At 35.7% G+C, this 15,620-nt stretch overlaps 1 protein-coding gene across 1 annotated transcript; it reads right to left on the bottom strand.

Annotated features, from left to right (window-relative positions):
• Nucleotides 1-1,841: 1,841 nt before the first annotated feature.
• LOC138325392 (ubiquitin-conjugating enzyme E2 U-like) lies at nucleotides 1,842-15,503 on the bottom strand. The gene is made up of 10 exons (XM_069271024.1): nucleotides 15,435-15,503; nucleotides 12,116-12,183; nucleotides 11,568-11,652; nucleotides 11,322-11,414; nucleotides 10,576-10,673; nucleotides 7,167-7,293; nucleotides 6,684-6,869; nucleotides 5,593-5,689; nucleotides 5,163-5,284; nucleotides 1,842-2,871 (listed from the first exon to the last, which is right to left on the bottom strand). The coding sequence occupies exons 2-10, from the start codon at nucleotides 12,179-12,181 to the stop codon at nucleotides 2,756-2,758; spliced, it is 990 nt and encodes a 329-aa protein (XP_069127125.1). The 5' UTR covers nucleotides 12,182-12,183; nucleotides 15,435-15,503; the 3' UTR covers nucleotides 1,842-2,755.
• Between the last annotated feature and the right edge of the window lie 117 nt (nucleotides 15,504-15,620).

The following is a 15,620-nucleotide window of genomic DNA, read 5'->3' as shown; positions in this document are numbered from 1 at the left end:
GATAGTTAACTTCATATCACATACATACAGTTGGATGGAGTTTGTAAGCGTACAATATTTGCAGTCATTTCCGGTTATTTTCTACTTTCGTTTTGTCTGTGAAAGGTCCATAGGCCTGGATATACTGAATCATAATTTGTTGTAAACGATATAGATACTACCCACTAGGGATTTAAATTGAATCTTTTTTATTAACGGCACGGTGAGAGTGCACAATGATATCTCTTAGGGGTTACGTATACATGTACATTGTACGTCCTTGATTTAATAGAAATATTTGTTTTGCCTATATGTCCATGTTCTTTATTTACTTACAGAATGTACATTTTTTTTGCACACGTACATTACAATTAACAGTGCACAGTAGATTTGTAAAATTTGTAAAATTAAGCCTTAATATTTCCTAGAAACAAGTACAGTGTATATGTATTTAAAATTTGCAATTGTAATGCAGCACTCCAATTTGCACAGGTATGAATTTTTGTTGTTTTCTTCTTCTTCTTTCGATATCACCTTCTTGACAAAGAAAATTACCTGGAGTGCGTTGGGGACGCAGAAATTAAAAACTTTATTTCTCTTTTGTTATTTTTTAAATGTATAAAACTATATATACAAGGTAGGAAGTTAATAGTGGTGATCGAGATGTGAGAATTACTGTACAGCTAAGAAGTGTCAACAATGGAAGCAGAAAGGGCGTTCCATTGGATTATACTTTCTTTCAAACCAAACAAAATCTTTTTTATTTTGAAAATGATTCTCTATCCAAAATCATCCCCTTTTTTCTTGAAAACATCATTGTCTCAATAGCAAAAGCTGAGCCTTTTTAGATATCGGATGTACATCATAATTATTAAACATATCCAGTTTTTAACTTCTGAAAAATCTTATCATGCACCAAGGGGTGTCAATTTCTGCTGCTAATTAAAAGATGAGTTAGATAACAGTACATTGTGGTTGACTGTGTGGCTTTGAAGTTGGGCGTCACTCTCTCTGAAGTCTTCAAAGAAAATGATTGCAGGCCTGTGATTGGTTCAGATGTGTTCCTCTGACTTGCCTTCAATTTTAATATGAGATAGTACAGGGTTGTAGAGATTGTAAGTGATCAGAACCCTTAGGGTATCAAGGATGGGGGTGATATAGAACTAACTGGTAAAAGTCAACTACAATGTATTCAATAAAGTGTTGAGCAATGGGCAATGAGCCCTGTTTCATTAGTGTTGAGCCCTGTTTCATTAGTGTTAAGCCCTGTTTCATTAGTGTTGAGCCCTGTTTTGAACATAATGATAACCATGCAGTGACAATAACTTTACCTTAATGTTAAAGTTAAAATAAAATACAGTCCTGAAGGATATGATAATTTGTCCCCTTGACCTAAGATTAAAGTAGATCAACCTTAAAATAATGCTATTGACCCAATATCATTATCATGGATCTCTTTTATCATATCACGATTTGTTTAAAGTAAGTAACTTTAAGGTATAGAATAAGTAAAATGACTGGGAATCCCAGTTTTCGGTAATTTAAGTAACTTAGAATAGAATATGTAAAATGACTGGGAATCCCAGTTTTAGGTAACACAGTTTGGTTTTGACACCAGCATGCTTCCTGGTCTTCTTGTAATCTTGGTGGTTATCAGAAGAGAAATATTAAGTGACAGAAGATAAGGCCTAACATCATATTAGGAATTAAGGTTCACTTGTCCTACAGTATAGTGAGGACATCGTGGTTTACTCTTGTTAATCAGCCTACGGTCTGGTGTAAACGGAGCGTGGTAGAGTTTAGACTCTGGGTTTCCAAGGGCATAATGAGGTAATACATGATGGAAAACTAGAAAAACAGTGTTTACATAAACATTTTATTTATAAATATGACAGTACAAAATAGTTTATGGATATTCACTTACATACTGGTACAATAAATTCCCACTCCTTATACACATCTATCATTATCACAACATACATATAAACTGAGTGTACAGATTTAATAATTTCTAAAAATTCATTCAAGTTCTGTTCAAGTAAATCCTTACATACACATTCATTCTATTAAAATATATATTGTCAATCTACAAAGAAACAAATTTAGTTTAAAGGAGAAATATACCGGTGATTATCATTAAAAGAAAAAGAAATGGGTCGGATTTATTGATTTCTCTTGCAGTCTGCATAGCAAAGGCTTAATTTATTTCTAAAATCATTAAATGGTCAATTTGTTCACACAAAGATAAAACAAAAGTGCCAACCAATAACCTTTGAGTAACGGAATTTCACACAGCAATAAATAGGAACGAACCAAATGAAATTGTTAACTTTTGCTAGCCTTACGGTACTCAATTTAAATTTAACTCACGATACCAGTACCAGATTTAGGACAGTTCGACTGATACCTACACTAAAAACATCTCTGTCATATACAGTATACTATATATACTATGGAGTACTTAGTGGACTGAATACTGATCAATATCTTTTATCTTAAACATCCTAATATTCATCATCATTAAAACAAATTACAGACATTTCAAAGAAAGGAAAGTCATGATGCTGAGTTCAGAATGTTTCACTATCCTCCATAAGAGTATAACAATTATTACTGCCAGGAAGAGTGGCAACTCTAGGCAACTCGAGAACAGTTACGAGAGTCACAACAGTACTGGTTGATAATTTAAGTAGATTGTTGTGCTAGAGTTCATTGACGTGTATTGAAGAATATCTGACCACACAGTTAAGATTTAAAGCACTAAATATTGTTATGGTCAAGTGTCTACTGCTGTAGCGTCCAGTTTAGATGACCAGGCTAGCAAGTCCTCCACTTCCTCCTCTAACGGCTCGTCTTTCTTTCCTGTACTGGGAGGCGGGACGGCTGATGGAGCTGAAATAGAATGAAAGAGGATTAATAACATTTTAAAAAAGCTTCATATATAACTAAGTATAGATTTACTACCTGATATCAACAATTGGTCAATAAAAGATTAAAAACAAGAGGCCCAAGGGCCTTAACGGTCATCTGACTACCTTGGCAATAGCTGTATAGGGAATTAGATATATGGTGTCATGGTTAAAAAATAAAAACACTTGGTCATGACCATGTAAGGATCATTTCATGCAAGTTTCATTTAAACTGCATGGGTAGAACTTTAGAAGAAGTTCAAAATGTGTTTTCAAGATGGCAGCTTTGGTGGCCATCTTGGTTTTTGGGTCAACCCGTCAAACAACACTTTGTTGGGACAATGTCAGTATCCTTAAAATAAATCAGACAAGTTCCAGCAAAATAGCACTGGAAGAACTTAAGAATAAGTTCAAAATATATTTTCAAGATGGCGGGAGTGGTGGCCATCTTGGATTTCAGATCAACATAAAATATAAAAACACTTGGTCAGGACCATGACAAGGATCATTTCATATGCAAGTATCAGCTAAATCACACTGGCAGAATTTGAGAAGTTCAAAATTCAAGATATAAGCCTATTTGACCCCTGACCTTGAAAGAAAGTCAAGGTCATTCATTTCAATAACTTTGGTAACCCTTCATCCCAGCATGCCACAGGCCAAATATGAGTACTCTGGGCCTTACAGTTATTGAGAAGAAGTCGTTCAAAGATTTCAGCCTATTTGAGCCCTGTGACCTTGAAAGTAGGTCAAGGTCAATAATGTTCACAACTTTGGTAGCCCTACATCCCAGCATGCTACAGGCCAAATATGAGTACTCTGGGCCTTATGGTTATTGAGAAGAAGTTGTTCAAAGATTTCAGCCTATTTGACCCCTGTGACCTTGAAAGGTCTAGGTAATTAATTTTCACAACTTTGGTAGTCCTTAATCCCAGCATGCTACAGGCAAAATATGAGTACTCTCGGCCTTATGGTTATTGAGAAGAAGTCGTTCAAAGATTTTAGCCTTTTTGACCCCTGTGACCTTGAAAGTAGGTCAAGGTCATTCCTTTTCACAACTTTTGTAGCTCTTTGTCCCAGCATGCTATGGGCCAAATATGAGTACTCTGGGCCTTATGGCTATTGAGAAGAAGTCGTTCAAAGATTTGAGCCTATTTGACCCCTGTGACCTTGAAAGTTGGTCGAGGTAATTAATTTTCACAACTTTGGTAGCTTTCATCCCAGCATGCTACAGGCCAAATATGAGTACTCTGGGCCTTATGGCTATTGAGAAGAAGTCGTTCAAAGATTTTAGCCTATTTGACCCCTGTGACCTTGAAAGTAGGTCAAGGTCATAAATTTTCACAACTTTGGTAGCCCTTCATCCCAGCATGCTACAGATCAAATATGAGTACTCTGGGCCTTATGGTTATTGAGAAGAAGTCGTTCAAAGATTTGAGCCTATTTGACCCCTGTGACCTTGAAAGTAGGTCTAGGTCATTAATTTTCACAACTTTGGTAGTCCTTAATCCCAGCATGCTACGGGCCAAATATGAGTACTCTGGGCCTTATGGCTATTGAGAAGAAGTCGTTCAAAGATTTGAGCCTATTTGACCCCTGTGACCTTGAAAGTAAGTCTAGGTCATTAATTTTCACAACTTTGGTAGCCCTTCATCCCAGCATGCTACAGGCCAAATATGAGTACTCTGAGCTTTACAGTTCTTGAGAAGAAGTCGTTCAAAGATTTCAGCCTATTTGAGCCCTGTGACCTTGAAAGTAGGTCAAGGTCATAAATTTTCACAACTTTGGTAGCCCTTCATCCCAGCATGCTACAGGCCAAATATGAGTACTCTGGGCCTAATGGTTATTGAGAAAAAGTCGTTCAAAAGATTTCAGCCTTTTTGACCCCTGTGACCTTGAAAGTAGGTCAAGGTCAATAATTTTCACAAATTTGGTAGCCCTTCATCCCAGCATGCTACAGGCCAAATATGAGTACTTTAGGCCTTATGGTTATTGAGAAGAAGTTGTTTGAATGGAAAGTTTACGCACGGCGGACGGCGGACGCCGACGGACGGTGCATGATGACTATAGGTCATCCTGACCCTTCGGGTCAGATGACCTAATAAACTCCATATAAATTCCCAAACAGAGAATTGGTATTCGCTCTACAGATAAACGTAAAGCTGAGATTTTAACATCGTTCATTCTCCTAGACCTGTTTACTGATTACATGTGCATGTACAAAATGTATATAATTTGACATTGCATTTATTGAGGTACATGTATATCACTTACTAGGTGATATCCTAGGAGGAAGATAGATTTTTCTCATTCTGTTTAGTTTAGCCATCTTTGCTGCTTTTTCGTCCTCAGCAACAGGTTTATCCGAGAATTTTCCGTACATCAAGTCGTCATGTCTGTGGATAGAATTTTAATGATGTTCATGGCACTAAATACCCAAAACACACCGATTCAATTAGCAAAAATCCTTACCCAATAACTACAGGGTTGCAAATACATGTAAAAAGTGTTTGTCTTAATAAAACAAAAGAATTTTAAAGTCAAAAGTTACAATTGAACGTTGTTGACTCAAAGTCATGCAGTTAATTAAAATCTAATTTTATGCTTGAATCAGCAGACACAAGGTAAATATTATCATTTATCATTTATAGGTAAATACATCACAAAACCTTTAATTGGCTTTACAGAAAATATGAAGACTCACTCCTCAATTTGTCGTTTCATTTGCTCCTCAATTTCTTCCTGTGGTAGACCTAAGTGAGCTTTTTGGAGTAAGGGTTGGTCCTTGATAGATTCCAGTACTGTAAAAAATGAATATTCTCAGTATCAAGCACATCTGGAGTAAGGGGTGATCCTTGATCAATCCCTGCACTGTCAAAATAAATATTCTAAAATATCAAACATATCTGGAGTAAGGGGTGATCCTTGATCAATCCCTGCACTGTCCAAATAAAGAGTTTAATGTATAAATACAGAAGATCTATTAGAATTTTAGTTTGATATTGAAAATACTGTACATGACTAAAATGATAATAGAAAGATGCTGTACGTAATTTCTGTGTAGAAATTCTTTTACATTTGCAAAATACACAAGCAAAGCACTGTGTTGTGTAGAATGTAATGTTTGTCTTGAGTGTAAAAAACAAAAGCAGATATGCTTGACATTTCCATACATATAGATTTAATTTGTATAAATGTGATAATTATGCCAGTTGTAGTGCAAATATATTAGCTCTGATCAATGATACTGGCAAACATAAAATATAGTGATAATTATCAGTATAGTACATCCTCCTACATACATGTATGTTATGAACCTCATCAACAACTAATTATTTCCAAGTATACTCCATCTATTCTGATAATGTACGGTACCTACAGTTATAGTCAACAGTTTATATCGACATCTTACATTCAGTTAACTAAGTACTATATTTCACACTATTATAGTCAAGACTACCATTTATATCGACATAATGACATTCAGTTAACTAAATTTCTATCACACTTGTGTGTATATTTATAGTCATAGACTACCATTTATATCGGAATCTTACATTCAGTTAACCAAGTACTATATCATATATTCGATAATATTCTTTCACAACAATAGTATGGTAACAAATGTTCTATTTATAGGCACTGTGACCTTGACCTTTTATTGTCAGATTTGAAGAGTTATCCAAAGAACTTTCGTTAGTGATTTCTAACGTAACCAATTATAATGTCACCGCTTGTATAATAGAATTCTGTAAGATACATGTAGTTTCACGATACAATAGTTAAAGAACTTACGAGGGTTTTTCATCTCCGGCGTTGATTTTGATGTAGCTATCCCACACCAGGTGGTGTGATAATCGTCGAAGGATAATCGCGATATTCTGGCTCCAGCTGTTCGCTGTGTGGGTTGTCTCGAGGGTATCTTCTCTGGGGTGGTAAACCGTACCCTCGACTCTATTTCATGGTGGGAGGTCACACCAGCTAAACAATTCAAAATTACTCTTTCAATATATCATACAATATTAACAATACAAAATTAAACTTTGATAAAGGAGATGCTTAGAGTATATACACAATATCATAACATGATCCCATGAGTTTATAAATGAATTGTTGTGTGTTGTGAATTAAACAAAATTCACTACCTACATCGCTTATATTGATATGAATATCAATTAGATTTTAAATGTTCACGAAGATGTTTTGAATTTAAAATCACAAAATTTAATAGTAACAAGGCAGTTGGTTTACAGTAAGCACATATATAGAAACACATACCATCTACTCGTTGACTGGAGGCGACACAGTCTAGTACCATCTGTTTATAGGCATGAGGGGAGTGCATGATCATCTCAGCGGCCTCTGGATTCACCGGCTTCACAAGGTTAGGATTAGCTAATAGATTCTGTAAATTACAGGAAAAATAAATAGTTCTGTATCAATGTACATCAAAGTCTGCAAATACTCAATCAGTACCTTATAATTAACCAATCTGATCGTACTTTTACACAAAAAGAGGTTTTGTAAAAATGGAAAATTGTAATTTTTTCTAACACTAAGAAGATATTAGCAACATTATATATCACAATTTTAATAACTGTACATATGTATTATTAAAATGTGACACATGTTTTTTAGAACAAAATATTGGCATACATTAATTGGATCATGCAAATAATAAAATAAGACAGTATCTACACGGAGTTTACATGTTTGTCATTCATGTCATTTAAATACACTTATTCCACAACATACAACTATGTGTATATTGTATAAGCAGTAAAATGAGTTCCTAATCTAATTTCTTACCTGGTAGTATAATGAAGAAGATGAACTAAATGAATTTGAATTTGCCATTGTCAATTCTTTTCAAAACTTAAAGTATACAGGTCTGTGAGTTGGGAGTACATATATAGAACACTGTTTCTACTTGTTGTTCAGCTTATATAAGCATTAAATAACTCTACATCACAGTCAATGTGAAATACAGGTAAAACGGACAGGTATATAACAACAGATTAATTAACTCAACAATAGTGTTCACCTGTCAACAGTATGGGGGTCATTACTGGTACTTATAAAGACCGACAACAATACAACACTAATTAACTCTGCCAATGAGTAACGTAGTATACTAACAATGCATAAATGAAATTAACCCTTTCCCACATAAAAGTGCATATATACATAGATTTTCCTTATTAGCTAGAATGAAGTATCACTTATTTTATCTACATATTTTTTTAGTGTAAATTCTAATTTTCTATCAGACTGTCATATAATTATTATGGGGGGTGGTTGGAACTTGTACCTGTATAGTAATTGGGGACGTGGGAATGTGTAGGTACCTGTATATAGTGAGATAGTGATGGGGGTGGTTGGAACTTGTACCTGTATAGTGATGGAGAAGGTGGGATTGTGTAACTTGTATAGTGATGGGGAGGTGGGGAACTTGTACCTGTATAGTGATGAGGGACTTGTACCGGTAAGAATTGTACTGTTTAGTGATGAGGGACCTGTGTGTAATGTGTACAGTGATAAGGGATGGTGGGAACTCTGTACCTATATAGTGTAAATGTAAGAAAGTGAGGTGGGAATGTGGGTGGGAATGTGACCTGTATAGTGATGAGGAGGTCTGAGAAACTTGTACCCTGTATAGTGATGAGGGGATTGTGAGGAGTATGTACCTGTATAATGAAGAAGGTTGTGGGAATGTGTATTTGTTATAGTGATGAGGGAGGTGGGTAATCACTTGTATCTGTATACAGTGATTGGGGAGGTGGGAACTTGTACCTGTATAGTGATGATGGAGGTGGGAATATTGTACCATGTATAGTGATGGGGGAGGTGGAGTTTGTACCTGTGCAGTGATGGGGAAGTGAGAACTGATGATGGAGGGACATGGGAACCTGTACCTGTTCAGTGATTTATGGGACTCACCTAGGCGAGTCCTGGACTCATGATTTTCCTTTGGGACTCATAAAAATTTTGAGAACCCTCTATATTTCTTTGTACTGGGAATCATTAAAATTTAAATATTTGTGTTCTGGGATCTCGCCTTAAAATATCCTGAATAAATTGCTGCCTGTATAGTGATAAGGGAGGTTCCGAAACTTGTACCTGTATAGTGATGAGGGAGGTGGGGAACTTGTACCTGTATAGTGATGGGGGAGGTGGGAACTGTGTACCTGTATAGTGATGAGGGAGGTGGTACCTGAAGTGTGAGTACCTGTATAGTGATGGGGAGGGGTGAGAACTTGAACCTGTACGTGATACCTGTGTGTACCTAGTATAAGATGAGGAGGTGAGAACTTGTACCTGTATAGTGATGGGGAGGTGGGAACTGTGTACCTGTATAGTGATGATGGGAGGTATGAGGGAACTGTACCTGTATTGTGATGATGGGAGGTGGAAAACTTGTACCTGTATAGTGATGAAGGGGGTGGGAACGGAACCTGTATGGTGGGGGAACTTGTACCTGTAATAGTGATGACGGAGGTGGGAACTTGTGTACCCTGTATAGTGATGTGGGAGGTGGGAACTTGTACCTGTATAGTGATGAGGAGGTAAACTAGTACCTGTATAAGTGATTAGAGGGCGAGGATGGGAACTTGTACCTGTATAGTGATGAGGGAGGTGGGAACTTGTACCTGTATAGTGATGAGGGAGGTGGGAACTTGTACCTGTATAGTGATGAGGGAGGTGGGAACTTGTACCTGTATAGTGATGAGGGAGGTGAGGAACTTGTACCTGTATAGTGATGAGGATGGAGGTGCTGGAACTTGTACCTGTATAGTGATGAGGGAGGTGGGGAACTTGTACCTGTATAGTGATGAGGGAGGTGGGAACTTGTACCTGTATAGTGATGAGGGAGGAGGGAACTTGTACCTGTAATAGTGAATGGGGGAGTGTGGGGGTGGTTGGAACTTGTACCTGTATAGTGATGGGAGGTGGGGAACTTGTACCTATAGTGATGAGGGAGGTGGAACTTGTTTACCTGTATAGTGGGGGGAGGTGGGAACTTGTACCTGTATCAGTGATAAGGGAGGCGGGAACTTGTACCTGTATTGTGATGATGGAGGTGGGAATGTGTACCTGTATAGTGATGAGGGAGGTGGGAAAAACTTGTACCTGTATAGTGATGAGGTATAGTGAGAGGGAGGTGGGAACTTGTACCTGTATAGTGAAGGTGGGAATGTGTACCTGTATAGTGATGGGGGAGGTGGGTACCTGTATAGTGATGTACTTGTACCTGTAATAGTGATGAGGGAGGTGGGAACTTGTACCTGTATAGTGATGAGGGAGGTGGGAACTTGTACCTGTATAGTGATGAGGGAGGTGGGAACTTGTACCTGTATAGTGATGAGGGAGGTGGGAACTTGTACCTGTATAGTGATGAGGGAGGTGGGAACTTGTACCTGTATAGTGATGAGGGAGGTGGGAATGTGTACCTGTATAGTGATGAGGGAGGTGGGAACTTGTACCTGTATAGTGATGGGGGAGGTGGGAATGTGTACCTGTATAGTGATGAGGAGGTGGGGAACTTGTACCTGTATTGTGATGTTGTAGACAGAATTTTATACCTGCATAGTGATGTTGTAGACTAGAATTTGTACCCTAACAGTAATGTTGTAGACTAGAATTTGTACCTGTATATTAGAGTGATGTTGACGACTAGAATTTGTACCTGTATTGTGATAAGGATGAACGATAAACTGAAGGACTCTTTCCATTTGGAATGATCGTCGAGGAAATCTATACATGGCCGACCAGTTATCATGTCAACTGAAAGAAATCAGACAAATAGAATAAACTGAATTGTACAAAATTTACAAAATTATGATTTTCAATAAATAAAGTAGGTAATCAAGATGCTACAATTAATTACTGAACTGAATACTGTGTCACTTGTCAAAATCAAAAGTCACTGGACCAGCATTTTTGGCTGGTATAGCGAGGGTTACCTGAATATACAGGTTTAACTGCTACATAAATTAATAAGAAGGAAAATGTCACACAATTATTTCGGAAACTAAAGGAATCTGGATTAGAGATGGGTCAGTATTGATAAGTTACATTGTAAGTCAATGCTCGGTCAGTATACCTGGTATTTAGTCATTCCTGTCTCCAGGTAAAAGTCTACAGATGGTGTCCTTTTGAATCATTACAATTTACCGGGTGGGGGCAGGGGGGGGGGTAATTTTTAAAAGCGGTACAGTAAAGCTTTCTTTGTTTTTTGAGCTACTGTGGCTAGATAGTGAACAGCTGCAAGAGTCATTCCTCTTGATTATGTACATGACTATGTACATAGTCTTACAAGAGACATATATTAAAATATTTAAAATAAAAAAATGTTCAGCTCATATATCTGAATTTTTACTCTGTTTGAGATTGATTTATTATTTAGATATTGACAATTATTTATCAACTTACCATTAGGATGGAATGGAATGGTATGGAAGCAAATTTCAGGTGGTTTTTGACTGAAGTGTTCATCAAACTTCACATAGACACGAAAAATACCACCTGTCACAAAAGAAATTTACACATGTAAAAACATTACCTATGTTTGAGGATGACAAAATTTACAATATGGTATCAATCATATATCCTATCACAGATTTTTTTTTTTCTTTTAAATAAACAAAGTATTATCATCAAATTAATTAATATACTCACCTTGCCACAAAGTATTTTTAAGACCTTTAATTTTGGCTGCCCATTCAAATATGTTGTCTTCTTTAAGAGGTCTTGCTTCAATGCCCTGTGAATGCAACAAAACACATTTAGGCTAGCACAAAAACAAGAACTGTTACAAAGCAAAACTTCTGTATTGAAACTTATATTTATAAGTCACCATACATTTTACATTTTTGTCTGTGTCTTTTAATGATATTTCATCAAACTTTTTGGTTTACTATAGATAACTTAGGAAAAAAATATGATTTTTTTATGTCAAAATTTTTGGTTTTTTTTATGGCACATTTAACTTTAATTTATCATTCCTTATCCGACTTTAATACGTGGCTATGATACACGGGCCTCAAACTGTCCATTATCTTGACTAATCTACAGTTTTCAGTGTTTCTCTAATACATAGACTTTTATCATAAAAACAAATACAAACATTTATATGGAATTCTCCAAATTGACAAACAATGTCTCCCATTTAGTAAATATTATTCATTCATATTTTTTTTATGTTAAATTCTAGTTTTCTTACTTACCCATGGTGGAGCCTCGCAGAGTTTTTCATACTCTCTCTCAATCAGCAAATGAGCTCTAGAATACATACCTGAAAGGATTTTTAAAGGATAACTGCATGTTTTTAATATCATAATGTGTGTATTTGCATTTATGATATTAAAGTGCACACGGAATGGTTTGGTATATAAGGCTTGATAAATGCGCCATTGGATAAAATTTAGAATGGAGAAAGTACAAGTTTCATAGCGATTACAGTATTAGAGAAAATGCTACTTTTCTCTAAAACACACCTGAGGCCCCAAACCATTGACCTCGACTCGGGACCCCTGACCTGTGACGTCACGAGGACAACAGGACCTACTCTATTCGCATAAGATAGAGTGGCAATTTTTGGTGTCTGCCATCTAATATAAACTATCTTTTTGTAAATATCAATTTTGAAGAAACAAGTACCTGTGTGTACATGTCTGATACCTATTTAATATCATCCTCAATCACAGATATGAGTTTGGAATACGCTTGAAAATAGGGATTTATATCATGCATATATTGATGTACCAGTCGCAGATAAATGAACATCTCTGTGTGATTTCTGCATAATTATACACAATAAAATGTACATAATAACCCACGTACGTTGTATATCTGCGGTGTTTGGAGCCACAATACATGAATATTATATCAAGGATTTTTTATTACAGGCATGTTATCCAAAACCCGACTCAGGTCGTTGAATGTCTACTAGTCAAACCCGCTTTACAAATTTCTGACTTTTTCATTAAACCTGCCCATACGATTAAGGTTTGATTTTTTTGCATATATGAAAATGCATCTACTAATTGCGTTTTATCTGAAATTCATCCATTTGTTATTTGACGAAATACATTCAGCTTTCATAAAACACCCAACAACTTGTTGATATTTCGCTCAATTTCATTCATTAGTGTCTTTAATTGAAAAATAAATCATGTACGGTTCAGATGAAAAAAAAATGAGACTGAACATGTCTATGTCTAATCCAAGTAGCAGATACCAAGTACAGAACAAAATCAGAACTGTACTTCTGAATAGCCAATGTCGTGCTGTGTTAATCTCTATACCTGTATACTGCAGTAACTAAAACGCGTAGTCAACCGAGACTATTGAGGGGCTAACCAGATTACATAAGAAAGGTGTTTAGTGACCTGTCACGCTTTGCTGATTAGCTCGCATCAGGTGTCAAAAGTAAGATCACAGGTAAGTTAGCGATGGACCATCATGTAATTGTTGTACATGTATAATATGTCATATTTGTTTACACTTTTAAATCCTTGGTTTACAGTAAAATATACCGTTCGAACAAAACATACAACAAATGTATCAATCACTAGATGTATATACATTTCAGAAAGACTCATACACTTGTCATGTATATATGTTTCTGGTTATATGTAAATGTATTTTTATAACAGAAACTACAACATTATCTACAAATGGCATGTCGAGAAAGAACAATGCAAATATCATGCTCAGTGTCAGAATTTTGATATTTCTGATAATTGCTAGATTTCGGATATCCAATTCGTTGTGAATTTTGGTCAATATCGATATTTATATAATACCAATAATGATAATCTATATAACCAATAAATGTACTGTTGAAGATTTTTAAATTACACATGTTGTCATACATGTAGCTTAAAAAGGAAGAGGGACTCATTACAGCTATAAATGAATTATACATTTTAAATTCAATCTCTCAAGTGTTTTTTTTTTTAATTTTTTTTACTTCCCCTCCCAATTTATGTCTTTGATATATACGGTTATTGAACTATAAAATACATTTAACACATTTTCTGTTCGTTATGCTGGTTCTTGAAATCCACAGGCCTAGTGAATTTTTACTAATACAAAAAGATATTCAAATGGATAATAATATGACCATCATTTTTCGAATTCGTCTCTTTTTAGATCACATTATGTAAATTGAATATTCGGGACAGTTTGATAATCAAGTAAGCTGTTAAAAACGGTGATAAGATCTCTCGTTAAAAGTTTTAACAAAAGGTACACCTGGCTTACACCAGAAACATATATAACTTATATATGTTTCCACTAATCTAAATTTGAATTTAGCCTGATTTCAGTTGCAATATTTCCTATTTTATATATAATCAAATCGTCATCATAATTGTTTACTGTATATATATATATTTGTAAAATTCTCGTAACCCCCATTTCAGGAATATATGTCCACCTTTGTGCTATAACCCCACTACCAAACACCTCACTGGCGTAGTCCTTGTGACTTCACATTCAGTTATTACCCCTAATCAGCAAGAGCAGCCTATTCCCTGATTAGCAGTCGATATACAGGTAAAAAAATCAATCACTTCGGAAGGCAGTATCTGGGTAATGAAGCTGCCGATTTTGATGCAGTTTTCAACATTCTTTTCAGGATATCAAACAGAATAAAAATATCTAAATATTATTTTCCGTTCTGTGTACACTTATATGTTTTTAGTGCACATATTCTTGAAATCGAATTAGAAATAGAATTTAAAGGCCCTCTACCTTTCCGAAACGTCTTTTAATTTGTAAAATTTGTAGAGTACAAGTTATTTGCATACAGCGGAATTACTATAATATGCTGATCTTTGCCTTCTGAACAATTTAATTAACACAAATTAATGTTAATTTTCATAACTGGGTTGTCTTATAATGTATTTCCTGCCCTGGTCCTAATTGCTGCGTGTTAGTGGACTTTCACTGCTGCAAACAGCAAAATGAATCTTTATATATTTGGGTACAAGAGCTTGACGCTTTGTGATAAATATATAGCATTAATATATAAAAATACCCCTATACATACTGTACTGGGACCAAACCAGTAGTCGTGATGGAACAGAAGTTGTTATTGTGTGCGTATTCTACTGTGCGTCCAGATTTCCGAATGTCTGGAGCAGTTTACGATGACTTCATGATGGTGTTGTTTTGTTTATGTGGAAATAATTTGTTTCATAAAATGAAAACAATTGAATTTTTACTAAATCACGACTACTGTTCTTTCACGAGTATAGGTAGGGTCCCAGTAGGGGTATTTTTACATATTTATGCTATAATAAATTATTGACAGAATGTCAAGCTCCAGTGCTTTGGGTAATTAATGACAGTAAGTAAAACTGGACGAATGGTACATTGTACATGCATCTGAGTCATTGTCACAAAGTCCAAACACACTACAACAAATCTACTACATTTACTGATACTATGAGGAATGCGAGCACCTGTCTGTTTGATCCACATATGAAGAGTACAAGATGTAAGCTTATCACAGAATCTTTACGAGAATCGACTTACTGTCACTTTATGGGATTCTGTACATGTGTTGTACTCCGCTTGAAAAAACGCAAGCGTCCTAAAGAACAAGTTTTGACTTCGTCCTAAAGAACAAAAGAACAGTTTTAAATCAGATCAAACTTGACAGTAATAATTCTTCTTTGACAGTCGACCGCCATTTGTTTCTCTTCGCGACGACACATTGCG

The sequence above is a fragment of the Argopecten irradians genome, chromosome 6 (genome assembly GCF_041381155.1).
Source record: "Argopecten irradians isolate NY chromosome 6, Ai_NY, whole genome shotgun sequence".
NCBI lineage: Eukaryota > Metazoa > Mollusca > Bivalvia > Pectinida > Pectinidae > Argopecten > Argopecten irradians.
This window is presented reverse-complemented; position numbering and strand designations above follow the sequence as displayed.